The following is a 27044-nucleotide window of genomic DNA, read 5'->3' on the forward strand; positions in this document are numbered from 1 at the left end:
ACCATGTGCCAAACTATATCCCCCCCCCCCCCCCCCTTCACCTATATCATCCATCACTTGCCAGGCCCCACCTTCATGGCCCCATCACTTCCTGCCCCCACCTCTGTTCCAGCTTTCTCTTTCCTCCCCAGGACAATCCATCTTTGTGTCTATCTGTAGTTTCCTGTGAATAAACACAAAATGCTGGATATTTCAGGTTGAGACCCTTCTTCAGACTCTAGTCTGAAGAAGGGTCTCGACCCAATACATCACCTATTCCTTTTTCCAGAGATGCTGCATGACCCCCTGAGTTACTCCAACTTTTGGTGTCTATCTTCGGTGTAAACCAGCATCCGCAGTTCCTTCCTTCACATGCAGTTCCTCGTTTAAGCTTAGGTTGGGCATCAGTGGAGCTCTGTCAAACACAGAAGTTAAGGCGGGAGGGTTTTCCAGTGACATGCAAATGGAGGTTTAAGATTCATATCTTTGCTGTAAACAGAATGATTGTAAAATCCACAATCTGAGTTTGGTGTGTCCAAGCTAGAGAACACTGCATCCTGGGCATGGTATGCAGGGCAATTTGGAAGAGCTACAAGTGAATTATTGCTTCACGTAGAAGGAGCAGTTGGGTCCTGGAAAAGAAAGATATCAGGATTAGGAATGGTGACCCTACCTTTGCACAGTCAAAGTGAGTTCTCTAATGTACATGAAACCTCTTTATGTACTATGCACTGAAATGTCCTGTAGTATCCGCCCCAATATAATTTCACCAATCATCATCACTAAAACAGATCCACCTTGTCATTGTCATCTTGCTTTATGTGACTTTATTAAGTTTAGAGATACAGCAGCACGGTGGCACAGCGCCAGGGACATGGGTTCGAACCTGACCACGGCTGCAGTCTGTTCGGTGTTTGTATGTTCTCCGCGTGACCGCGTGGGTTTTCTCCGGTTTTCATCCCTCACTCCAAAGATGTGCAGGCTTGTAGGTTAATTGGCTTCAGTAAAATTGCAAATTGTCCCTAGAGTGCAGGATAGTGTTAATCAGTGGCGGACTGGCCAGGGTGTCAGCTTGCCCGATGGCAAGTGGGCTCCTGATGAAGTGATAGCAAGTGATGGCAAGTGGGCACCTGTTAAATGATAGCATTGTAGTTGTGGGTGGGCCCCCTTTGTCTCCTGGCAACTAATATTTTTAGACCCAGTCCGCCACTGGTGTTAGTGTACGGCGATTGCTGGCCAGTCAGCAAGGACCAGTGGCCAAAGGGATTGTTTCTGCGCACAATCTCTAAAGCCTAAAGTATAGTCCAAAGCAGTGCTTCTTAAACTATTTCAGTGTCATTCTTTATCACATTATTGAGTCTTTATCACAAAATTTTATTCACCCTCGACTAAATTTTCTTATGGTTGTTTTTGGTAATTTTCATCATATTCTCCCTTGTGTATAATTTATATATAATTTATTTCGTCACATGAACAAAAAACATAAATTGACTCATTTCTTAAGTGTTAACTTTTTGAACATCCTAAAAATCTGTGAAGTAAACTAGGAGTGAAAATAAAAGTTTAATTACCACTGGGGTTGGAAAATCATTCTATTAGAATGATAAAGAAAACATTCCAACGTCTAAACACTGGGCTTCAGGCCCATCCTACCCTTTCGGGCTAGTTGACCTGATCCACACTGCCTCTAAGCTCGAGATTCAATCCTGACCTCGGGTGCTGTCTATGTGGAGTTTGCACGTTCTCCGTGTGACCCTGTGGGTTTTCTTCTGGCGCTCCAGTTTTCTCCCACGTCCACAAAACATTAGGTTGGCGGTGCACTACAAAATGCACCTGGTACTCAAGTGAGTCGTAGAATGTGGTAGGAAGGTGGGGAGAATTCAATGGGATTAGTGTGGGGTCGGCGTGCTTGGGCGCGGACTTGATGGCTGTATACAGCGCCAGAGTGTGCCGCCTGTATGCCTATTTCTCTGTGCTATATGCTTATGAAGGACGCTGTATTTTTTCCTTTCTTTTCCAGAGGCTTTCAGCTCACAATACTACCATTTAATAACGCGAGCATGCATCGCCCCAGAAGCCATTACCACATGGTAGTCTGCGCTGCATAAATGAATGGGCAATTTGCACCTGGGTTCTCGAAGCTGTCCCTTTGATCACTACAGTTCTTTGAAAATCAAGACTGATGTGAATGTAACTGTAGCATCCCCGCCTCCCACTGCCGAGCGGTCGCGGGGACAGTCGGCACGAAGAAGATGCAGATTGGTAGTAACTTTGTACAGACACGTGCAATGGTCAACGAGGGATTTTGATTTCCTAGTTATAGATTGTATGTAGAGCAGGCAATGACGCAACTTTGGCGCGTCAGATCTCTGCCAGACCCACTCCCAGTCAATGCAAACGTGCTTTATGTGGAGCCGTTATTAATCGGGCACATACTGTACATTCTCTCTCTCTCTCTCTCCCTCTCTCTCTCCCTCTCTCTCTCCCCCCTCTCCCTCTCTCTCTCTCCCCCCTATCTCCCCCCTCTCTCCCCCTCCTCTCTCTCCCTCTCTCTCCCCCCCCCCCTCTCTCTCCTCCCTCTATCTATCTATCTATCTATCTATCTATCTATCTATCTATCTATCTATCTATCTATCTATCTATCTATCTATCTATCTATCTATCTATCTATCTATCTATCTATCTATCTATCTATCTATCTCTTTCTCGGTCTCGGCGACTTTAGCTTTTATTTTAAATAATAAGAAGTGTTATGCTGGTGGATATCTAATTCATCAGCCGAGAGACGGGGAGCAGTAGAGAGAACTGTTCACAGGGGATAAACGCGTTCACTCCAAACTCAATCGCAGGACAAAGCAAGTAAGAGCAGCATCGCGATTCAGCACCGCGGGTGGAGGACAGCGTGCGGCGTTTCAGCACCACGAGTGGAGTACAGCGACCTGCGATTCAACGCCTCGGGACTGCTACTCAGCGGGGCCTTCATCCTTCATCCAGAGCAGGTTGAGGGGGGACATGAGAAGCGGTTGAGGTGTGGAGGGACTGCTTTCAATTCAGATATAACTCTCCGGATCCGGGAGGAGGGAGGGGAGAGAGGAGGGGAGAGACCATGTCTGGCAGCCCTGTAACGTGGCTCATGAACACAACCCACTGGGTCGGCAGTGACCCTGGAATGAGCGGCCCCACAGCGGGCTCTCCAGCCGCAGGTAGACCGCCGAATCTCTTCGCCTTCTGCCTCACCCTCATCTCCACCCTCCTGATTCTCCTGGGCAGCGTCTACTCACTGGTTTGCCTGTACAGGACGAGGAACAAGACTCCCCTGGTGATGATCGTGGCCTCGCTCTCCGCGGACGATCTCCTCTACGTGGTGGCTTTGACTGTGTTCGCAGCCGTCCAGTGGACGAGCGAGTCGGTGGCCAACTCCGTTTGCCCCGCCGCGGCCGTCCTCTACTTCCTACACGGGGTCTCCATCGCTCTCAAGTCTTCACTGATTGTCATCTATAACTATTTCACCACCAGGCTCACCGGTCTTTGCAAAGGGGGGCGGGCACATGTCCCCATCCCCTGGATCCTGGCGACTATCTGGACCTTCAGCCTGTTAACGTGCCTGTTGCCAGTATTCGGATGGGGCTCCTACATCCCGACGCCCTGGGGATGCCTTCCCGACCACAGGAGCTCCTATGTGGCCTTTCTCTTCGGTTTATACTCCATGTGCTTCGTTGTCCTCATTGGCTTTTCCGTCCCTCTCGTCTACAAACTGCTCTGTTCCGACTGGCAACATCAGGGACCCTTTTCTCCCAATTACCACGAGGTGGCTACGGCCAGCAAAGTCTCCTTCTCGGAGGACGCGGCGGACAGGACTTTAACGACCGGTGGGAACTGGGGCAATGGTGTCCATAGTCGCTCCGAGGCCTCCCATTCACCGCCCTGCCTCAGCGAGAGCTTTGGGTCCACGAACCAAGCCGTAATTGTTGCTCAGAAACGTTTTGCCTTGATTTTAGCCATGAGTAAGATTGTACTGTGGCTGCCTCTGATGGTATGTATCTGATATCTCTCTAGACTTTATCGTGTCTTCAGTTCCCATCCATGGTGCCCCAGAGCCTTGTTTCTGTAATCCCAATTCTATCATGCGGATTCACATCTTAGTTTAGTTTAGAGATACAACGCGTCGAACAGCGATCACCCCGTTCACTAACATTTCACCGAAGCTAATTAGCCTACAAACCCGTACGACTTTGGAGTGTGGAAGGAAACAGGAGCACCCAGAGAGAACCCACGCGGACAGACAGCACCCGAGATTGGGATCGAACCCGGGTCTCTGGCGCTGTTAGGCAGCAGCTCTAACTTCTGCGCCACAGTGTTGCCCCCCAGAATATATCGATGGCCACCGCCCGCTAAGTCTGGAGATCTATATCTGCAATAGGGCGAATTCAACAACTTGCACAGTAACTGAACCATAACCCCCCCCCCCCCCCCTCTCCCCCCCCCCCCCCCCCCCGCCACTAGGCTGTATCTATTATATTTTACAGACACATTATCTATTCTCCTCATGATGTTATACACCTCCATGAGATCACCCCTCAACCTCCAGCCACGGATTGTTTAAGTTATGCATTTATTAACTTGCTGCCCAAAGCTGGTGAGACATATACATTTTGACAGCCAGCATCTGCAGTACTTTTTTTATGATGAGACATATACCGTTCTGGGCGAGCTGAGGATTATTAAGGCGCCGTTTCTCAGCAGTGTTAAAACGCAATTTCGGTGCAATGCATTGATTCAGAGCCGCTTTGTTTCTGCACTGCACATGGAAAGTAACCTGTTACATAAAGACACTCAGAGACCAATAAACATCTCCAAGTTTGTAAAAATTCAAGGTTTTGCGAGAACGTAGAGAAAGCTCCGAAAGTCGTCATTCGCACCATTGTGTCTGAGCTGATTCTATTAATGAGCTTGTCATTGATTTCCCTCTGCCTCGGCGCCTCCCTCGCATCCCTGGCAATTGCTCCCTTTCATCCAATTCCCCTTTGAAAGTCATGACAGTATTTCCTTCTATTCATGAAAGGAATAGATCGGGTGGACGCACAGAGACTCTTGCCCAGAGTGGGGGAATCGAGAACCGGAGGACATAGGTTTAAGGTGTGGAGGCTAAACGCAGGAAAGTGGGACATGTAGATGGGGGCATGTTAGTCGCTGTGGGCAAGATGGGCGAAGGGCCTGTTTCCCCGCTGTTTGATTCTATGCCTGTATTAATCTATCACACTCTCTCGAGCAACCAACAACCGGTTGCATTAAAAATATTTTAGAAACGAAGAACTGCAGATGCTGGTTTACGCCCAAGATAGACACAAAGTGTTGGAGAAACTCAGCAGGCCTGGCTGGCAGCATCTCTGGACAACATGTGTAGGTGATGTTTCGGTTTGGGACCCTTCTTCTGCAACGACCAGGGCCCGCAACACCTGCCCTCAGGCATGGTGGTTCTCTGATAGGCATATTGTTGGCTAGGGAAGGTGTGATCTCAAGAGATACTTTGTTGTAAACTGTGGGATGACCAGTGTGGAGGAAGGGGGCAAGGGGGGAAGTTGGTAGAATTAACTTAAAATTAAATCATTTTAAAGTATTCATTCTTTTTGCCAATTTTCTTAAACGGACTCCTTTCTTGACACAACCCTTCTCCCATTGAAAAAAATAGCTCTTTATTTAAACCTGTGTAACCACCAATATCAAATCTCTTGTTGATCTTGAGATATGAGGAACTGCTGATACTGGTCTACCTTCACCAAAGGGTTGACTTTCCCCTAACTACCTCTGTCCAATAATGAACTCAACTACAACAGACGTCTACCTGGTGAATTGTAGGGAATTGGCACGACTTACTTGGCATTCTTTACAACACCTTTGGTCTTCATTAGCAACCTTACCAATGTGGATCTCCAAGTCTCTCTGTCCCACCAACCCTTTAAAACTTAGACCATAATAAAACACAAAATGCTGGAGTAACTCTGTGGGTCAGGCAGCATCTCTGAAGAACATGGATATGTGATGTTTCTGGGCAGGGTCCTTCTAACGTATGAATTAATCCAGCACTTTGTATTGTTTTGGGGGGAAACCAGCACCATGAAACCATTATATTTACCTTTCATATACTATCTTCTTTCTTTCATTGTGGAAAATGTCTTCTAGGATAGAAAACTGTTTTTGATTTACCACGACAAGGGACTGCAAGGAACTGCAGATGCTGCTTTATACCAAAGATAGATACAAAGTGCTGGAGTAACTCAGCAGTTCAGGCAGCATCTCTGGAGAAAAAGGATGGGTGACTATTCGGATCGGGACCCTTCTTCAGACTGATTGTGATGGAAAGAGAATGCTGGAAGAGAGGTGAAGCCATCTCCAGTCTGAAGAAGGGTCTCACCCATCTTTTTTCTCCAGTGATGCTGCCTGATCCGCTGAGTTACTCCAGCATTTTGTCTATCTTCTGTATAAAGCAGCATCTGCAGTTCCTCCCTACACAAGGTACGTATCCCTGCTGGGTTTGACATGTGCTCTAGTTTCAAGGATTGATGGGCCCGCCGCCAGTAGTGTGTTTAAATTCTCACTTCACTGTCCCCCTGTGCTCCACAGATACGACTGCTCGTCAATCATATCACCGAACACGAGGACGAGTCCTTCGAGATTCTTGGGTACTTCCTGACCTTACTGGCAGCCGCTATAACTCCGCTGTTTGTGCTGTCGGAACGGTGGATACATCTGCCGTGTGGTTGCTTCATCAACTGCAGCAAGAATGTGTACTCGGTTGCTGCAAAGCCGGCTAAAGGTGAGAAACACAAAGAGAACAAATTAATAAAACCATCTATCATGCAGTACAGAAAGTGAAGGGGGGGGGAGAAGAATGGGGGGGGGGGAGAGATGGGGGGGGGGAGAAGGGGGGGGGGGGGAGGGGGGGGGGGGAGAAGGGGGGGGAAGGAGGGGGGAAGGAGGGGGGGGGGAGAGAAGGGGGGGAGAGAAGAGGGGGGGAGGGGGGTGGAGGGGTGGAGAAGGGGGGTAGAAATTTTTAAGAAGTATAATAAAGTTTAGCGGCTATTTAACCTACCGGTTGGTGTTCCCTGGTCCTGAAAACTCCAATGAGCCAATCAAAATGCCTGGTCAGTGAAGGAGATTGCCTACGGCTGCCCTCGACTGCCTGTAACTACATAGCGACCCCACTCCACTGCACTACAAGTTATAAAGAACCATGCTGACCAAATTTTACTTGCGGAAAATTATTTAACCTGATAATTTTTCCGTGGCCTAGCTGAGTCCGCGAGTGTGCGGGAACTTCCCTCGAGCATGAAGGAGAGTTCCAGTGACCTCATAGGACTTCCTAGGACCTCGTGTCGACCATGCAGCGAGTTTGAGTCGAGGGCAAACTCTTCTGAACCCGCAGATTAGGTCGCCACAGTGGGACAGCCCCTTAACTGATTCATCTACAAAATACTCTTAACAAAGGACCGTTTCCCCCCAAAGAGGACTATTTTAAAAGAGTCTGGTTGAATGTATCTGATGGTACATAGCAAATAATGGCAACCTTTACCCTTTTAATTTAATGCAGGCTTTCAAACTGGAGAGTCATCAGATCAATAATATTTATTAATTAGATTGATACAAATTCAACTTATGAAATTGGTACTTAACGTTAAATAGTAATGATCTCTTTGGAAATTTATGACCCAAGCCAACGTCCAAATAATCTAACTGAAATGCACAGTGCTAGAGCTGCTTGCCTCACAGCGCCAGAGACCCGCGTTCAATCCTGACCTCGGATGGTGTTTGTATGAAGATTATACATTCTCCCTGTGACCGCGTGGGGTTTCCTCCAGGTGCCTCGGTTTCCTCCCACAGTCCAAAGGCTTTGTAAGTTAATTGGCTTCTGTAAATTGTCCCTGGTGTGTAGGATTGAACTAGTGTACGGGTGATAGCGAGTACAGAATGGAATAACATAGAACATATAACATAGAGCACCTGTCGATGTGAGTTTGGTGGGCCGAATGGCCTGTTTACAAGCTCATACACCGCTCTGCACTCCCTTGAACACGACTAAACAGTGCAGTTGTGAATCTGGGTGAAACTTGTTTACCCGGAGAATTAATTGACTGTGGAAATCACTGCCAAGGAATCAGTTTGAGATGAACAGTATGGGTGCAGTTTAGAGGAACCCAGAGAATACAAGGTGTGGCGACAGTTATGATGCCAGATCAGAGATGATGACTACACTGGCGCTTGCAGTAAGGTGAACTCACACGGTCAACTTTATATCCACCATTGACCAACAGTGAAGGTCCAGGTCCGTACAGGGGAGTAGTCCTCCGCCATCACTGCCGAGACACAATTAATAACTGGGTCTTTCTCTCACTCTTTTCCTCACTCTCTCCCCCCCCTTCTTACCCCCCTCTCCCATTCCACCCCACCTCCCCTTTCCCATCATCCCCCTCCCCTTCCCCCCTCCCTTTCATGTTCATAAATTATAGAAGTATAATTAGGCCATTCGGCCCATCGGGTCTACTCCGTCATTCAACCACGGCTGCTCTCTGCATCCTAATCCCATTTTTTTCCTCATAACCATTGACACCTGTTTCAATCAAGAATGTGTCTATCTCTGCCTTAAAAATATCCACTGACTTGGCCTCCACAGCCCTCTATGGCAATGTTCGTCAGATTAACTACACTCTGACTAAAGACCCCCTTTCCCTTCCTTTCCCCTTCCTTACCCATCCCATCCTTCCTCTACCTTTCCCTCCCTCCCTTCCCTCCCCCTTCCCTTTCCCTCCTCCCTTCACCCCTTCCCTTGACCCCCCTTTCCTTTCCTCCCTTTCCCCTCTTCCCTCCTTCCCTCCCTCCCTGCCCCTCCCCTTCCAATTCCCTTCACCTTCCACCCTCCCCCCGTGCCAAGGATCAGATGACCCAATCACCATTAATCGGACCGAGCTGTGGCTTGTTTGCCTGTTGTCTCTGTCTACCCCAGAGTGCTGGCGTTCTCAAGCAGCCAGGCATTGTTTGTGGTGCTGATTGTAGGCTTCCTCTGGTGTAGAGCGGAGTGGCTCTAAGGGAGAATCTGTCATCTCAGAGGGAAAAGGGGATAACAGTACAATGTGGGATCTACACTAAAGGACATTCCATTAGAATGAGGAGATGAGGAGGAACTTCTTTAGCCAGAAGGTGGTGAATTTGTGGAATTCATTGCCACAGGCTGCTGTGGAGGCCAAGTCAATGGCAGTCACGGTGGCACAGCGGTAGAGTTGCTGCCTTACAGCAAAATGCAGTGCCAGAGACCCGGGTTCGATCCCGACTACGGGTGCTGTCTGTATGGAGTTTTCACGTTCTCCCCGTGATCTGCGTGGGTTTTCTCCCACACTCCAAAAACGTAGGTTAAATAGCTTGATTAATTGGCTTGATAAAAATGTAAAATTGTCCAAGTTGACGATATGCAGAGTACTGTCCTGCCGACTACAACATTCAGAAGGTTCAGAAGGTTCAATGGATATTTTTAAGGCGGAGATTGATACATTTTTGATGTAATGGTGGCAGGGTTTATGGGGAGAAGGCAGGGGAATGGGGTTGAGACGGAAAGATAGATCAGCCATGATTGAATGATGGAGTAGACTTGATCGGCTGAATAGCCTAATTCTGCTTCTTGAACTTATGAACCTATGAACACAATGAACCAACAGGACTAAGTGGCACATTTTTGTGATATATGTTCTCTGCAATTGTAGATAATTAGCTTTTCTCCAGTTTTTCACGATGTTAAACCTTTTGATATTTATGGCTAATGGAAGGTTAAAGGCAGATCTCCGAATGGAAGGCTAATGCTAAAGTAGTTGAGCTGTGTGGCTGAGCATGCTAGCAAACAGAGGGATAATTTCACTGCTCTGTGCAAGCATGTTCTATCTCCATCTATTTGCGTACATCACACACCTTGAGCTGCCATCCTAACCTGTAAAGAAACAAGCAACTGCTGATGCTGGTTTACATAAAAGACACAAAGTGCTGGAGTAACTCCATAGGTTTAAGGTGAGGCGGAAAAGAATTAATAGTAACCTGAGGGGTAACATTTTCCACACGATGGGTGGTCAGTGTATGGAACAAGCTGCCAGAGGAGGTAGTTCTGGCAAGTACTATCGCAACATTAAAAAAAAACCATTTAGACAGGTACATGGATAGGATAGGTTTTGAGGGATATGGGCCAAATGCAGGCAGGTGGGACTAGAGTAGATGGGACATGTTGGTCGGTGTGGACAAGTTGGGCTGAAGGGCTTGTTTTCATGGTGTATGACTTTATGACTCCATAACTCAACGGATTAGACACATCTCTGGAGGATAAGGGTAGTTGATGTTTTGGATCAGAACCCTTCTTCAGTCTGCAGAAGGTTCCTGACCTGAAACATCGGCTGTCCATTCACTCCACGGATGTTGCCTGACTCATTCATAAGTTCATCAGTTCTAGGAGCAGAATTAGGCCATTCAGCCCATTGAGTCTACTCCGTCACTCATTTAAGGTTGATCTATCTTTCCCTCTCAACCCCATTCTCCTGCCTTCTCCCCATAACCCCTGACACCCTTACTAATCAAGAATCCGCCTTAAAAATATCCATTGACTTGGCCTCCACAGTCATCTGTGGCAATGAATTCCACAAATTCACCACCCTCTGACTAAAGAAATTCCTCCTCAGCTCCTTTCTAAAGGTACGTCCTTTAATTCTGAGGCTGTGGCCTCGGGTCTTAGACCATCCCAGTAGTGGAAACATCCTCTCCACATTCACTCTATCCAGGCTTTTCACTATTCAGTAGGTTGAGTTATTCCAGCACTTTGTGTTCTAACCTTCGGTGGGATTAGCAATCTTAAGATCTTGCCTATTCTTGTTTTCACGTCTTGGATGGAAGAATACTGGAGGAGCCCACCCCTTTATGGTATGTGCACAGATTCCATCAATGCAGTTTCTGAATAGATTAAACAGATAATAATCGTATCTGTGAGATGTAAAGGCCATCCCATATAAATCCATTTACCTAAAAGCTGCACAGTTACATACAATTTGCTTTGAAGTGGGCACATTATCAGCAGAGAATTGCTTTGACAAGAAATATTATATTCACAGCTGTGGGGCTGACGAGGTAACGAGCAAACATCAAACTCATCACTGGCAAATGAAATATCCATCACTTGAGAGCAAATCCTTTTTCTGCTTTTGATTATTTCAAATTGAACCCAAAAAAATCATAAAAGCTTGTTTTTTACCCCCAAAAAATGTAGAGATGCAATCTCATACAATTCTGACTAGAACAAAGCATCAGTGGAAATATGAAACCGGCATAGTGCCACAGCTAGAAGACCCCTGCATGATTCAAAAGCACTTGGAGAGAAATGTCTCTCTGATTATAAGGGCATGGTTTTAAAGTGAGTGGGGATGTGCAGGGCAAGTCTCTACGTAGAGGGTGGTGGGTGATTGGAACAAGCTGCCGGGGTGGTGGCGGAGGCTGATAGGATAGTGTCATTTAAGAGGTTTTTAGATCACCTGCAGGCAGATGAGATTAGTTTATCTCGTCATCATGTTCAGCACAGACTTTGTTGGCCAAAGAGCCTGTCCCTGTGCTGTACTGTTCTATTTCTGTTACTGCTGCCATACAGCTCCAACAGCCCAGTTTAATCCTGAGCTTGGGTGCTGTCTGTGTGGAGTTTGCCATGTTCATTTCTTTGACCACGTGGGTTTTCCTCTGGGTGCTCTGGTTTCCTCCCACATCCCAGAGCTGTGCAGGTTGGTAGCTAACTTGTTTCCTGTCAATTGCCCCAAGTGTTGGGGTGAGCAATGGGAGGAATCAGTGAGAAGCTGATAGGCACGTGACATAGAGTAGGGTAAGTGAGGAGGGAATAGATAGGGTAGCAGAAGGAACCGGCATGGACTCTTAACCTCCTTCTACGCTGTAAGGAAATTTAATAAAATAAACGGGATTAAAAATCACAAACGAGGATAGAAAACTGTTGGAATATTGATATTCATTCGAAGAATAGAATGCGTTAAAAGCACATGATGGGGAAGGTAATCGGGGTTGTGCAGCTTAAGGAAGATGGTTGGAGGCAGGAGAACAACTTTAACATAATTGCTGATTGGCCAGGTTGGGAGACTGGCTTTACACTGCAAATTTGCCCAGCTGCTTCCTTGCTAGAATATGGATGAATTTTGACAGGCAGATTAACTATCGAGTGCAACACACAACCTCGGTCTTCTTCCTAGCAATCAATAATTACATTCAGCATAGGCCGGCCAGTGAACTAGTGACCTATGAAGCATGTACAGAGGTTCGCTCTGGTTTTTGTCTTAACTCTGCAATTTTGTTTTTCTTATTGGCTCAAAATGTGTAGCTAGGGTTAGGTTTATTACTGCCACGTGTAGCGAGGTACAGTGAAAAGCATTGACCTTTTTTCATGGTGGAAATGTCAAAGACTAAAGGACATAGCATTAAAGTGAAAGGGGCAAAATTGAAAGGAGATTTGCGATGCAAGTCTTTTACACAGAGGGTGGTGAGTGCCTTGAACGTGCTGCCAGGGGTGGCGGTGGAGGCAGATATAGTGCCGTTTAAGAAGCTTTTCGATAAGCACATGGATATGCAGAGATTGGAGGGATATGGATCATGTGCAGGCAGAGGGGATTTGAACTTTGCATCATGTTCACATAGACATTGTGGGTCGAAGGGCTTGTTCCTGCACCTTATTGTTCTATATTCTATATTCAGTGGTTAGACAATAGACAATAGGTGCAGGAGTAGGCCATTTGCCCCTTCGAGCCAGCATGTTCGCTGGGAGAGACATCAAGTTTTGTTTAATTTGGTTTCAAGATACAGCATGAAAACAAACCATTCGGCCCACCGAGTCCACGCCAACCAATGGTCACCCATACACTAGTTCTATCCTAAACACTAGGGACGATTTACACAAGCCAATTAACCTACAAACCTGCACATCTTTGGAATGTGGGTGGAAACTGGAACTCCCGGAAAAAACCCACATGGTCACAGTAAATGTGAACTCCGTACAGGCAGCAACCAAGGTCATGATCGAACTCGGTTCTCAGGCGCTACTTTCCCCAAACACCACTGTGCTGCCCCCTACATCAACTCTACGTCAATCCTGTCAAACCCCATCCGAGTCTTGAATTTTTTCAACTATTTGTTAATTACTTTTAGAACTGAAAAAATTAAAATACATCTTACTTTACCTCTCTGTGCTTATTTTTGTCCCCCCATTCTGGTAATCAAACATTCTCTCTCCTTTTGTTTCACTCTAATTTGGGTTTGATATTTGATTTGGCTTGGATTTGTAATTATTTCAGAAATTACAGTTTCTTTTCTCAACATCTTCATTGGGCAGTGATGTGGTTTTTTGCTTTGACCTTAACAAAGGTCCCAGTATGCTCTTCCCCCCTATGGTGCTAACGTGCCCAACTGCACAGAAGATAAACATCTCCTGGTCCTCACCACCAACTGTCTGATATGAGCAAAATCTGGGTCATAGATTTGATGAACACCGTGACCTAGTTTAGAGTTATTAAATATGAATGTGGCACATTTCTGTGTCAAAGAAGTATGGAATCTTTATTGTTAAGACATGGAACATGTTACCCCCTTGCAATGTGTATTGATGTTCATTCCAATATCAATATCAGTTTATGCCACGTGGTGCAGGAGCATCATTGAACCTCACGCAATTCCCTCATGTAAGACTACAATTTGTTATTGTCCTCTCAGTTTATCGCAGTGACACAGATGGTAGAGCTGCTGTCTCACAGCGCCAGAGACCCAGGTTCAATCCAGACCTCAGGTGCTGTCGGTGTGCAGTTTGCACATTCTCCCTGTGGACCACATGGGTTTCCTTTGGGTGCTCTGGTTTCCCCTCAAATCCCGAAGACAGGTCGGTCTTTAGGCCAGTTAGCCTGACTTCGGTGGTTGGTTAGAGTCAATTATAAACGATGAGGTTATGCAGTACTTGGAAGATCACGATAAAACAAGCCAAAGTCAGCATGGTTTAGTGAAGGGAAGATCTTGCCTGACAAATCTGTTGGAGTTCTTTGAGGAAGTTAATAGCAGAACAGAGGTGGCTGTGGATATTGTTTATCTAGATTTTCAGGCCTTCGATAAGGTGCCGCACGTCAGGCTGCTGGGGAAGATGAGGGCCCATGGTATTAATGTGAAGATACTGGCATGGACAGCGGGTTGGCTGGATGGCAGAAGGGAAAGAGTTGCAATAAAAGCACTTTTTCTGGTTGGCTGCCAGTGACTCATTGAATTCTACAAGGGTCGGTGTTGGGGCCGCCACTCGTCACGATGTATATTAATGATTTGGATAAGGGGATTGAAGGCTTTGTGGCCAAGTTTGCAGATGATGTTAAGATAGGTGATGGGGTAGGCAGTGTAGAGGAAGCAGAAGGATTTGGACAGGTTAGGAGAGTGGGCAGAGAAGTGGCAGATGAAATTCAATATAGCAAAGTGCATTTTGGTAATAAGAATAAAGGCGTAGATTATTTTCTAAATGGAGAGAAAATCCAGAAATCGGAGGTGCAAAGGAACTTGGGAGTGCTGGTGCAGGACTCCCAAAAAGTTAATTTGCAAGTTGAATCGGTAGTAAGGGAAAATTCAATGCTAGCATTTATATCAAGAAGACTGGAATCCAAAAAGAGAGATATAATGCTGAGGCTCTATAAGGCGCTGGCCAGGCCACATTTGGAGTACTGTGAGAAAATTTGGGCCCAATATTTAAGGAAGGATGTGCTGGCTCTAGAGAGGGTTCAGAGGAGGTTTACAAGAATGATTCCAGGAATGAGTGGGTTAAATATGATGAGCGTTTGACAACCCTGGGCCTCTACTCGCTCAAGTTTAGAAGGTTGAGGGAGGACCTCATTGAATCTTTCAGAATAATGAAAGGCATAGATAGAGTGGATGTCGAAAGGATGTTTTCACTGGTGGGAGAGTCTAGGACCAGAGGTCATGACGAGCCTCAGAATTAAAGGGCGCTCTTTTTGAAAGGTGAGGAGGTACTTCTTTAGTCAGAGGGTAATTAATCTGTGGAACTCATTGTCACAGAAGGCTGTGGAGGCCGTCAGTGGATATTTTTAAGGCAGAGATAGACAAATTCTTGATTAGAATGGGTGTCAAAGGTTATGGGGAGAGGCAGGAAAATGAAATTAGCAGGCAGAGATCAGCCATGATTGAATGGATAGACTCTGTTTCGGGTCAGAATGGATCAGTCTGAAGAAGGATCCCAACCTGAAACATCACCTGTCCATTTCCTCCATAGATGCTGCTTGACCTGCTGAGTTACACTAGCAATTTGTGTTTTTCTCAAGAGTTGACAGTGTTTAATTATCACATTTACTGTTAATGAAACAATGAAATTCATATTTATAATTTATAATTTCTTACCTTCAAAAATTGAAAGGATCTGTTTGGTTTAGTTTAGAGATACTGTGGGTAAACATGAATGAATAGGTTTCTTGGTCAAGTATATTCACATACAAGGAATTTGCCTTGGTGCTCCGCCTACAAGTGACAACATGACATACAGTAACAGTTAGGAATGACACATAAAACATTAAACATTAATAATAAAACATTATCAATTAAACATTATCGATTAAAAATACCAGAGCAAAAGGAGGCTACAGATTGTTGGTTATTGAGTAGAGCTACTACTCGTGGTTTTTATGTCTGGCTGTGGCAGCTTTGACAGTCCGGAGTTGCCTTCCAGACGGAAGTGATTCAAAGAGTTTGTGGCCAGGGTCAGAGGGGTCAGAGGGGTCAACCATGCTCTTCAGCCAACAGAGTGCACACTGGCCAACAATCACCTGTAAACTGGTTATAGCCTACACACTAGGGATAATTTACAGAAGCCAATGAACATACAAACCTGCACGTCTTTAGGATGTAGGAGGAAACTAGAGCACCCGAGGGAAACCCTTGCAGTCACAGGAAGATATTCAAACTCCATACAGACAGCACCCATAGACAGGATTAAACCCGGGTTTCTGGCGCTGTAAGGCAGCAACTCTACTATTGTGCCACTGTGCTGTCCCTTAATCTCCTATCAACAGAATATGTATGGACCTCATGCATTTAAAAAAAAGTCAAGAAATGCCATTAATAAATTGGTTTCCAAAATGAAACCCCATAACACTCCCTCTGTCAATGCTTGAAAACCCCAAGAAGGCTAATTCATGTTATTTTGAGATCTCTATCAGAAAAAACTGAGAAAATGCTTTCATTGAAAACAAAATTTAAAGTTGCTTAAATAATTGTTACCTCGGCCCGTCCTGAAAATTACCATGAACACACAGCTTATGTTTTATTCCCTAGGAGCTGGTTGCCCTTATTGGATTAGCTTAAAAAAATCATCAGTCATTCATAATTTAGTGATTACACTTTCCAAAAATGATTCATGGGGTAGAGAGCAACTCGTCATGGACTGAAAGCTTTCATAGGATTGTAAATTCTGCCCTTTTCCTCCTTAGTTTTGAATAGTCATGCATTAACGCATGGTTTCATATGCGATGGAATTTTTTAAATATTGAGAGAAGAGGTGATACAGGAAATGTGAAATGAAAGCAGAAACATTTGGAAATAGACAATAGACAATAGGTGCAGGAGTAGGCCATTCGGCCCTTTGAGCCATTCATTGTGATCATGGCTGATCATCCACAATCAGTACCCCATTCCTGCCTTCTCCCCATATCCCTTGACTCAGTTATCTTTAAGAGCTCTATCTAACTCTCTCTTCAAAGCATCCAGATAATTGGCCTCCACTACCTTCTCAAGCAGAGAATACCACAGATTCACAACTCTCTGGGTGAAAACGTTTTTCCTCATCTCTGTTCTAAATGGCCTACCCCTTAATCTTAAACTGTGACCCCTGGTTCTGGACTGTCTCAACATTGGAAACATGTTTCCTGCCTCTAACGTGACCAATAATCTTATATGTTTCAAGAGCAACAAATTGACTAAGAAAATGTACCAGAAGGAACTGCAGATGCTGGTTTAAACCGAAGACAGACACAAAATGCTGGAGTAACTCAGAGGGACGGGCAGCATCTCTGGAGATAAGGAATGGATGACATTTCGGTTAGGGTCTGATGAAGGGTCTGAATCCGAAATGTCACTCATTCCTTCTCTCCAAAGTTGCTATCTGCCCCACTGTGTTACTTCAGCATTTTGTGTCTATCTTAAGAATTGTCCCTAGTATGTAGGATTAAACTGGTCTAAGGGTGATCAATGGTCAGTGTGGGCTTGGTGGGCCGAAGGGCCTGTTTCCAGGCTATATCTCTGGAGTAAAGTAAAACTAAAGTAAAATGTGCTGCTTTGTTCACTCTTATAGAGCCTTACACCCAAAACATTAGCACTAATAATCTTTCTGCTCTCGATACCCACTGGATTTGCAACATTTTCTACGCTAGTTTAATAAAACCTGCAACTATCCCAGGCATTAATTCCCTGCAAGAAAATTCCACTTATCATTGAATAATGATGAGTTTTATAACTATCATGTTATATTCCCTTGAGATGTTCTTCCCTGCGATCACTCATAGATATTCATTATTATTTTAATAATTTGCCGCTGTGTTTAATATTGTGCATCTGAGAGGTTTTCATAAGGAAGCCAAGTGAAAATTATTTCCAGTAGTGTTAAAAGCAGGAACTGCTTATTAAAATAACAAAAGTGCAAAAAAAAAAAAAAACTTATAGCATTTATAGTAACCCATTCATAACCTCAACAAAATCAAAGGTACTAACAATTAATGTGCTTCTTACAGGAAGTCACCACTACAATTTCTGGAATATGCCTACCAAATTAGAAACAAGTTCAGTAAACAGCACTGTGATAATGAGTACTTATCTTTAACTTGTTCCCATATAATATTTAGCATCTGTCTCAGAAAGCAGAAAGAGCTTTGTTTGAATGTCCCATAGAACATCGAACAGTACAGCACTGGACAATGTCCTGCTGCCCACAATGTCCCAAACATGATGCCAAGATAAACCTATCTCATCTGCCTCGACATCTGATCCATATCTTTCCATTTCCTGCATATCCATGTGGCTATATAAAAGGCTCTTAAATACCACAATTGTAGCTGCCTTGACCACCGCCTCTGTCAGCATATTCCAGGCACTCACCACTCTTTGTGTAAAAACACTTGTCACAGACACATTTAAACTTTGCCCATTTCAGCTTGAAACTATGCTTGACCCTCTAGTATTTGAAATGTCCACTCTGGTAATAAGGTTCAAACTGTCTACCCTATCTATGCTTCTCATCATTTTATATAATACCATCAGGCCTCCCCTCTTCTAGAGAAAACAATCCAAGTTTGCCAATTCAAACTAATCTCTTCTGCCTGTGTCATTCGATTCATCTTGTAATGGTATAAACTTTCCAACAGGTTTCAATCCTTACTTGTATGCTTTAATCATGTTTATTTTATTACATTTCCTTACAGCGTAGAATATGGCCATGAGTCTGTGCCAGTTCCTTCAACCCCATCTATTTCCTCCTCACTTAACCTACTATCTGTCACATGCTTCCTACTTATTCTCCCATCGCTCATCCCAACACGAGGGGCAATTGACAATAAATAATTAACCTACAACCCACACGTTTTTGGGGTGTGGGAGGAAACCAGAACACTCGGAGGAAACCCACATGGTTACAGGAAGAAAATACAAACTCCACAGAGACAGCACTCGTGGTCAGGATCGACTGGGTAGCTGGAACTGTGTGGCAGCAATCACAGAAATCGAGCAGTGCAGCACAGGAACAGGCTCTTTGGCCCATAATGTCCGTGCTAAACACGATGCCAAGATAAACATTTCCTTTGCCGGCACATGATCCATATCCCCACTCATTCCCTGCATATCCATATGCCTATCTAAAAGACCATTAAACACCACTATCTGCCTCCATCACCATTTGGCAACATGTTCCGGGCGCCCACTCCACTCTGTGTAAAAAAACATGCCCTGAATGGTTTTAAACTTTGCCATAAATCATTTTTCCATATATTTTACCCTATCAGACTGAAGAAGGGTCCCAACCCGAAACATCGCCTATCCATTTTCTCCACAGATGCTGCCTGACCCGCTGAGTTACTCCAGCATTTTGTGTCATTTGTTAAACTTCGTCCCTCTCATTTAAAACTATGCCCTGCACGCAATGACATTTCCATCCTGGGAAAAAGGTTCTGACTGTCCACCCCATTTATACCTTTCAGAATTTTATCTGACCTGCTGAGTTATTCCAGCATTTTGTGTCTATCTTTAAACATTGCTCCTCTCACCTTAAAGTTATGCCCTCTAGTCTCTAGACATTTCCATCCTAGGATAAAGGTTCTGACTGTCCACCATATTTATGCTTTTCAGAATTTTATATGCTCCATGTCAGGTCTCCCGTCTTCTTGAGAAAACAATCCAAGTTGCTCCAACCTCTCCCTGCAGCAAATACCCACTAATCAAGCCAGCATTCAGGTTAACCTCTTCTGCATCATTTCCATATCCTTGTGGACATTGGCTCTTATAACACTGCAGTCAAACCACAATACATATCTGAGTGTCTTAGAGTCATAGTGTGGAAACAGGCCCTTTGCCCCAACTTGCCCACACCCACCAACATGCTCCATCTGCACTTGTCCCACCTGCCAGTGTTTGGCCCATATCCCTCTCAACCTATCCTATCCATGTACCTCTCTAATTGTTTCTTAAATATAGCAATAGTTCTTGCCTCAATTTCCACCTCCGATGGCTCTTTCCCATACACCCATCACCCTTTGTGTGAAAAAGTTACTCCTCAGATTCCTGTTAAATCTTTACCCATTCACCTTAAACCTATGTCCTCTGGTTCTTGATTCCACTTCTCTGGGGAAGAGACTCTACCTGCATCTACCTGATCTATTTCTTTCATGAATTTATACACCTTTGTCTGGTCACCCCTCACCCTCCTGCGCTCCAAGGAATAAAGTCCCAGCCTGCGCAACCTCTTCCTCTAGCTCAGACCCTCGATTCCTGGCAACATGCACACTGGCAACATGTTATCCTGGTTAAACTTCCATCCCAAGAGAACATTCCGAGGACTTCAGTCTTTTTGCTAGAGGCAAGGACACTCCAAATTGAGCTGCAGCTGTCAGCTTGATGTAGTGCATTACATAGCAAATGTTTCTTAATCTGTTGTTGCCATTGTGCTGGGGCTGATAATGACCTTCTGATTTTGTGCTCCGACCATCAGATTAACATTGCCGGCTTTGTAAATGTGTTATGTATGTAGCATGACTAGCTCAGTTCTACCATTGGATTTCTGTGCAGCATCCCAGATGCAGGGTGTATTGGAGTGCAAGGACTCATCTTCATTTACATTTATTCAGAAGGAAAGAAGAATCCAAACCCCGATATTAACTGAATCTGAATTTTGATTATAAAGAGATATTGCACAAAGCTGGTTTGCACTCTAGAATATAAATAGGTAAAATATAGAACATAGAATAGTACAATGCAGAGAACAGGCCCTTTGGCCCACAATGTATGTGCTGAACATGATGCCAATATAAACTAATCATCCCTGCCTGCATGCGATCCATGTCCCTCTGTTCCCTACATATCCATGTGCCTATTTAAAAGCCTCTTAAACACTCTTATCGTATCTCCCTCTACTTTCATCTTAAAGCTATGCCCTCTAGTCTTTGAAAAAGGTACTGAGTGTCTACGCTATCTATGCTTCTTATAATTGTATTTAGTTCTGTCAGGTCTCTCCTCTTCTAGAGAAAGCAATCCAAGTTTGACAAGTCTTCTGCCTGCACATCATCCATACCCCGTCCATTCCCAAATGCCGATCCAAAAAGCCTCTTGACACCACTGCCCTATCTGCCTCCATCACCATCCCTGGCAGCATGTTCCAGGCATATTTGTATGCCTGGAACATGCTGTGTAAAAATACTTCTGTGAAACAAAGAACCATTGAACCATTTATCTTGCCACACTTTCACCTTAACGGAACACCCTCTTGTCTTTGACTTTCCATCCTCACAAAACGTTTCTGACTGTCTATCCTCTCTATGCCTCTCATCATTTTATATACTTCTATCAAGGTTACGTCATCTCCCCTTAAATTCTGAAGTTCCAGAGAAAACAATTCAAGTCGGTCCAATCTCTCCTCATAGTTAATAACGTCTAATCCAGGCAGCATTGTGGTTGAAAAGGGTGGTGTAATTAAAGTATCTCAAGATATTAAAGGGAAATGATATGCCATGTTTTTCATGTTCATTAGTTACAAGAGCAGAGTTAGGCCATTCGGTCCATCAGGTTTAGTCCACCATTCGATCATGGTTGATCGGTCTTTCCCTCTCAACCCCATTCTCCTGCCTTCTCCCCATAACCCCTGACACCCTCACTAATATAAGTTCATAAGTTAGAGGAGCAGAAAATCTCAACCATGCGGGTGCTGGAGTCATGAAATAAAAACATTGATTGGATATCACAGCATGAAAAGTGCCACCTTTCATCAGATGAAGGTAATTTCTTCTTTGACTGAAGCAATGTGACTCATTGGATATTTCCTGCATTTCTTGTCAAGATTGAGGTTGTTAAACTTTTCCCCAAGAATTTGAAGGTATAATTTGGAACTCAATTGCCAACAGTAATTGATCCTTGCTCAACTGTAAAGTTTAACAATTTTCTAAAGGTTTTATTTTGTTGGCTAGAAATAAGATCTGACAGGATCTCATATAATAACAAAACTGGCTACAGGAGCTAAATAATTTCTCCTTGCTTTCATCTTATAGGAATTAATACGTGTATGGTGGTACAGTGGGCACAGCTGGTAGAGCTGCTGCCTCATAGTGCCAAGGATCCGGGTTCGATCCTGATCTCAGGTGGTGTCTGTGTAGAGTGTGGATGTTCTCCCTTTGATAATGTGGATTTCCTCCAGGTTCTCTGGTTTTCCTCCCACATCCCAAAGATTGCGAGTTTGTAGGTTAATTGACCCTCTGTAAAGTGTCAGGAGTAAATGAGAAAGTGGGATACTGTAGAACTAGCATGAATAGATATCGATGGTTGGCATGGACTCAGTGGGCCGAACGGCCTGTTTCCATGGTCAATCAATCAATCAATAATTCAATCTATCATTCAACAAATCAATCAATCAATCAATAATCCAATCAATCAATCAACCAACCAATCAATCAATCAATCAATCAATCAATCAATCGATTAATGCAACTGTTGTCTGCTGGGGCAACAGCATTAGTGCAAAAAACAATAGGAAGCTGGTCAAACTGGTTAATCGAGCTGGCTCAGTGCTGGAGGGGAGAGTAGACTCTGGGATGGAGGTGCTTGAGAGGCGTATGAGGCACAAGGTGCAGGTCATCCTGAAAAACCCCGGGCATCCCCTCCATATAATTCTGGAGAGTCAAAAGAGCACTCGGAACAACAACCGGCTCCTCTCCCTGCCCTGTAGAACGGAGCGGTTCAGGAGATCCTTCACCCCTGCAGCCATTAGATTTTATAATTCGGACCGCTAGGCTGTAGGGGGATGCATTTTGCAATTATTAATTTTTAACTGTTAATTATTGGTCTTTTTAAGTATTTATTGCTCTCAGGTAGTGTCCACGTTGTATTTTATGTATTTTCTGTCTGCGTTCGTTTTGAATCTGTGGATTTGTTGATTGGGAGCTTCTGGACATCTGAATTTCCCTGAGGGGATCAATAAAGTATTTATTATTATTATTATTATTATTAATGATCAACCCAAACATACAATTTTTTTTCAAAAACGACAGAGTTATACAGCATGGAAACAGTTCCTTCAGCCCTATTTTTCAATGCCAACCAAGATGTCTATTTGAATCAGCTCCATTTGTCTGCCTTTGGTTCAAATCCCTCTAAATCTCTCTATCCATATACCCGTATAAATAATTAGTACAGAGAACAGTATAACACAGGAACAGACACTTCGACCCTCAATATCAGTGCCGAACATGATGTCATTGAAATGTAGAATTAAAAAACAGCAAAATTCCTGAAGAAGGGTGTGGATCTGTAATGTTGCCTGTACATGTTCTCCAGAGATGCTGCCTGACCCTCTGAGTTACTACAGCATTTTGTGTCTCTCCATGGTGCCAAGTTAAACTAATCTCCCCTGTCTATACGTGATCCACTTCCCACCATTACTTGCATATCCATGAGCCTATCTAAAAGTCTCTTGAATGTCACCTGGGTATTGTCTTGTTTTCCAGGTAAACGTAAGGACTTTGAATTCAACCTGTCATTGCAACAAAGCTATGGGATTTACAAGATCTCACAAGAATGTAACAGAACTGGTCAGGAAAGTAAATCTCTGTCCCACCACAACCTTGTCGAACATCCATCCGGCTGCTGTAAGTTTCTTCCTGGTCGGAACCAGGAGATGGTTTGCGAAGCACCAGCGGAGATCAGCACCACGCTGGACAGTTCCCCACGGGCGAATCCACACAAAGATAACACAAGCCAGGACAAGAACACGGGACAATCGCTTTCTGGCTCCCCGGACGGTGTAGAAGACAAACTAACGCAGGAGGAAGGGCATAAACCAGAAGTTGTGGACTGGGAGTGGTATCGTAGTAAATCTGAAAGGACTCCAAGACAGGTGAGTGTATTGGGAAACAAATATAAATGCAGACCAGTAATCTCCGTGCAGTGAAATACAATTCCCAAGAGTTGGCAAAAGTGGAGCCGAAAGATTTGGAAAAATCCTTGTTAACTTTGTCATAGAATCACACAGCATGGACACATGCCACTCGGCCCAACTTGTCCATGCGGACCAGGATCCTCCACCTAAACTAGTCCCAATCAATCAATCAATTTATGATTTACCCAAACGTTCAAGTAATTGTTCCAAAATTGTGTGACCGGGTTTTCCCCCCCATAAAGTTATAGAGTTATATACAGCATGGAACAGCTTGGTGAACATATGGCAATGGGGAAAGAACGGGAGATTGAAATTGATCCACTAGGGGTTAGTATGGTGTCAATGGGATGAATGGCTCCTCTGTGAAAGTGCAGGAAGGCTCCAGGGAGCATAATGGTTTATCCAAATGTCTGGCCCAATTGGCCAGACATAATGCATAGAAAATAGGTGAAGGAGTAGGCCATTCGGCCCTTCGAGCCTGCACCGCCATTCAATATGATCATGGCTGATCATCCAACTCAGTATCCTGTACCTTCCTTCTCTCCATACCCCGATCCCTTTAGCCACAAGGGCCACATCTAACTCCCTCTTAAATATAGCCAATGAACTGGCCTCAACTAAACTAGTCCCAATCCCAGGCGGCATGTGGCAGGGAGCTCCAGAGCTTCACCACTCTGTGTGAAAAATTATTTTTTCATCTCGGTCCTAAAGGATTTCCCCTTTATCCTTAAACTGTGACCCCTTGTCCTGGACTTCCCCAACATCGGGAACAATCTTCCTGCATCTAGCCTGTCCAACCCCTTAAGAATTTTGTAAGTTTCTATAAGATCCCCCCTCAATCTTCTAAATTCTAGCGAGTACAAGCCGAGTATATCCAGTCTTTCTTCATATGAAAGTCATAATGAATTGTGGATGCTGGAATCTTGAGCAAATCACAAAGTGCTGGGTATCCCAGCGGGTCAGGCAGCATCTGTGGAGGGAATGGATAGGAGAAAAAGAGTGCAGGGAAATGCTGATGAGGTAGAACATTGGCCATGAGTGAGTTTCAAGGGCTGAATGACTGAAATTAGACATTGATTGTGCCTGTCAAATGACAATGCGATAACACAATCAAATTCTAGCTTATTTATATTTCAAGAAATAGACAATAGTTTGAATTTGAATGATGCTTTTCGTGACTGTCTTCAAAGCGCTTCACATCTAAGACAATTGCTTTTGAAATGTTCTCATTGTTGTAACATTGGAGCTAAGAGTACAGAGAGATTTGTTAGAGATGCACAAGATGTCAGACTTAGTTGATTGAGAGAATGCATTCCCTGCAAAGGAACAAGGGAAATGTCAGGCATTTATTTTTCACTCAGAGAGCAGTTTGGATCTGGAGTTCATGGGCTGTAAGGGTGTCTTCAAAAAAAGTATTTGATGGGCATGTGGCAATGGAGAAAGAGCGGAAAAATTGAAACAGACGGCACTGCTCTACTAGGGGTTACTATGGAGTCAGTGGGATGAATGGCTCCTTCTGTGGAAGTGCAGTAATGCATCAGAGGGGTAATTTTCAAGACTATTAAAAGTGAGACCCAATGAACTGCAGATGTTGGAATCTTGAGCAAAATACAAAGTGCAGTGGTAACGCAGTGGGTCAGGGAGCATCTATGGAGGGAACGGTTAGGATACAAAGAGTAGTCCTGAACCAAAACATTGCCTCCCCAGAGATTCTGCTTGACCCGACAAGCTACTCAAGCAGGGTGTGTGTGTGTGTGTGTGTGTGTGTGTGTGTGTGTGTGTGTGTGTGTGTGTGTGTGTGTGTGTGTGTGTGTGTGTGTGTGTGTGTGTGTGTGTGTGTGTGTGTGTGTGTGTGTGTGTGTGTGTGTGTGTGTGTGTGTGTGTGTGATTGGTGCCAATCAGATCCAGAAAAAGAAATAAAGATAAGGAAAGAGCTGATGGATTCAAAGGAAGACAGAGAGAAAAGCAAGAGATATCGAGGGAAGGAAAAAAAGAACAGTTCTAGAAGATTTAAAGATTTCCTGAAGGAATTTACAACCTGTATAATCCAGAATCCACACCCTCAGTACAAAAACAAACGACTGGAGGGACTCAGCATGTCAGGCAGCATCTGTGGAAGGTAAGGGACAAACACTGTCTTGAGTTGGAACCCTTCTTCAGAGATTGATTGTGTTTTTCCTCCACAGATAAACATCGCGATACTGAGTCGACTACCTTCTCCGGCAGCTCGTTCCATATACCCACCACCCTTTGTGTGAAAAAAATTACCCCTCTGGTTCTTATTAAATCTTTCCCCCCATTACCTTAAACCTATATCCTCTGATTCTTGATTCCCCTACTCTGGGCAAGAAACTCTGTGCATTTACCCGATCAGAGACCAATTGGCTTGAAAATCTGCATGTCTTTTGGATTTGTGAGGAAACCAGAGGACCCGGCGAAAACCCACGCAGTCAGAGGAGAACGTAGGCAATGTCACTTGCGGTCCGTAGATTGCTGGTCAAGTTCTTAATTAATTTTTCCACTGATTCATGGCCATGTGTTTGTAAGGTCAGCAACAAAAATACTGGGAAATTTAAATAATCCTTGAAACATCTCATCCATGTTGAAACAAAATGGCGACATGGGTGGCAGAATAGCCAGGATGTTTCAAGGGCCTGAATGTTCATAATTCTGCTCCTATTTCTGATGCTCGTGTTCCTGTTCTTGCCTCCAGAAACCCAGTGCGCTGTCGATCCCCGTGTGCGCCTTCCAAGGGATGGTGTCTCTGCACGCGCCCTCAACCGGCAAGACCCTCTCGCTGTCCACGTACGAGATCAGCGGCGATGGGCGGAAGATCGCTCCGCTGGCCAAGAGGGTGGAGGTTTACCGCTCCAAGAGCGTGGGCCACGAGCCGAGCAGCGAGGACTCACCAGGCAGCTTGGCCGACACCAACGTCAAGATCCACCTGGAGGTGCTGGAGATCTGCGATAATGAGGAGGTGTTGGATACGGTCTCCATCGTCAGCAACATCAGCCAGTCCTCTGCCCAGGCCCGCTCGCCTTCCCTGCGCTACTCCCGCCGCGAGAACCGCTTCGTCTCCGTGGACCTGACGGAGTCGGCCTCCTACTCCCTGCTCATCCCCACCGACCGCTCCGGCAGCGACATAAGCATCTCCATCCCCGACACGGTGGAAGCTCACCGGCGGAACAGCCACAAGCAACACCAGGACAGGTCCGGCTACCAGGAAGAGATCCAGCTCCTCAACGAGGCTTACAGGAGGCAGGAGGAAGCATCGAAAAACTGCTGACCCATGCAGGGACCAGTATTAGTTTAGTTTAGTTTTGGAGATACAGTGTGGAAA

At 44.8% G+C, this 27044-nt stretch overlaps 1 protein-coding gene across 1 annotated transcript; it reads left to right on the plus strand.

Moving 5' to 3' along the window:
• The first annotated feature begins 3127 nt into the window (after nucleotides 1-3127).
• gpr149 (G protein-coupled receptor 149) lies at nucleotides 3128-27044 on the plus strand. The gene is made up of 4 exons (XM_033031800.1): nucleotides 3128-4012; nucleotides 6601-6793; nucleotides 23274-23662; nucleotides 26418-27044. The coding sequence occupies exons 1-4, from the start codon at nucleotides 3149-3151 to the stop codon at nucleotides 26988-26990; spliced, it is 2019 nt and encodes a 672-aa protein (XP_032887691.1). The 5' UTR covers nucleotides 3128-3148; the 3' UTR covers nucleotides 26991-27044.

Source organism: Amblyraja radiata, chromosome 13 (genome assembly GCF_010909765.2).
Source record: "Amblyraja radiata isolate CabotCenter1 chromosome 13, sAmbRad1.1.pri, whole genome shotgun sequence".
NCBI lineage: Eukaryota > Metazoa > Chordata > Chondrichthyes > Rajiformes > Rajidae > Amblyraja > Amblyraja radiata.

What these genes read in the sequence shown, in the direction of transcription:
- gpr149 (XM_033031800.1), top strand. Translation starts at nt 3,149, where the DNA reads ATGAGCGGCCCCACAGCGGGCTCTCCAGCCGCAGGTAGACCGCCGAAT. An exon ending in TGCTGCAAAGCCGGCTAAAG is followed by an intron (nt 6,794 to 23,273) that starts GTGAGAAACACA and finishes CTTGTTTTCCAG; the next exon opens with GTAAACGTAAGGACTTTGAA. An exon ending in CTGAAAGGACTCCAAGACAG is followed by an intron (nt 23,663 to 26,417) that starts GTGAGTGTATTG and finishes TCTTGCCTCCAG; the next exon opens with AAACCCAGTGCGCTGTCGAT.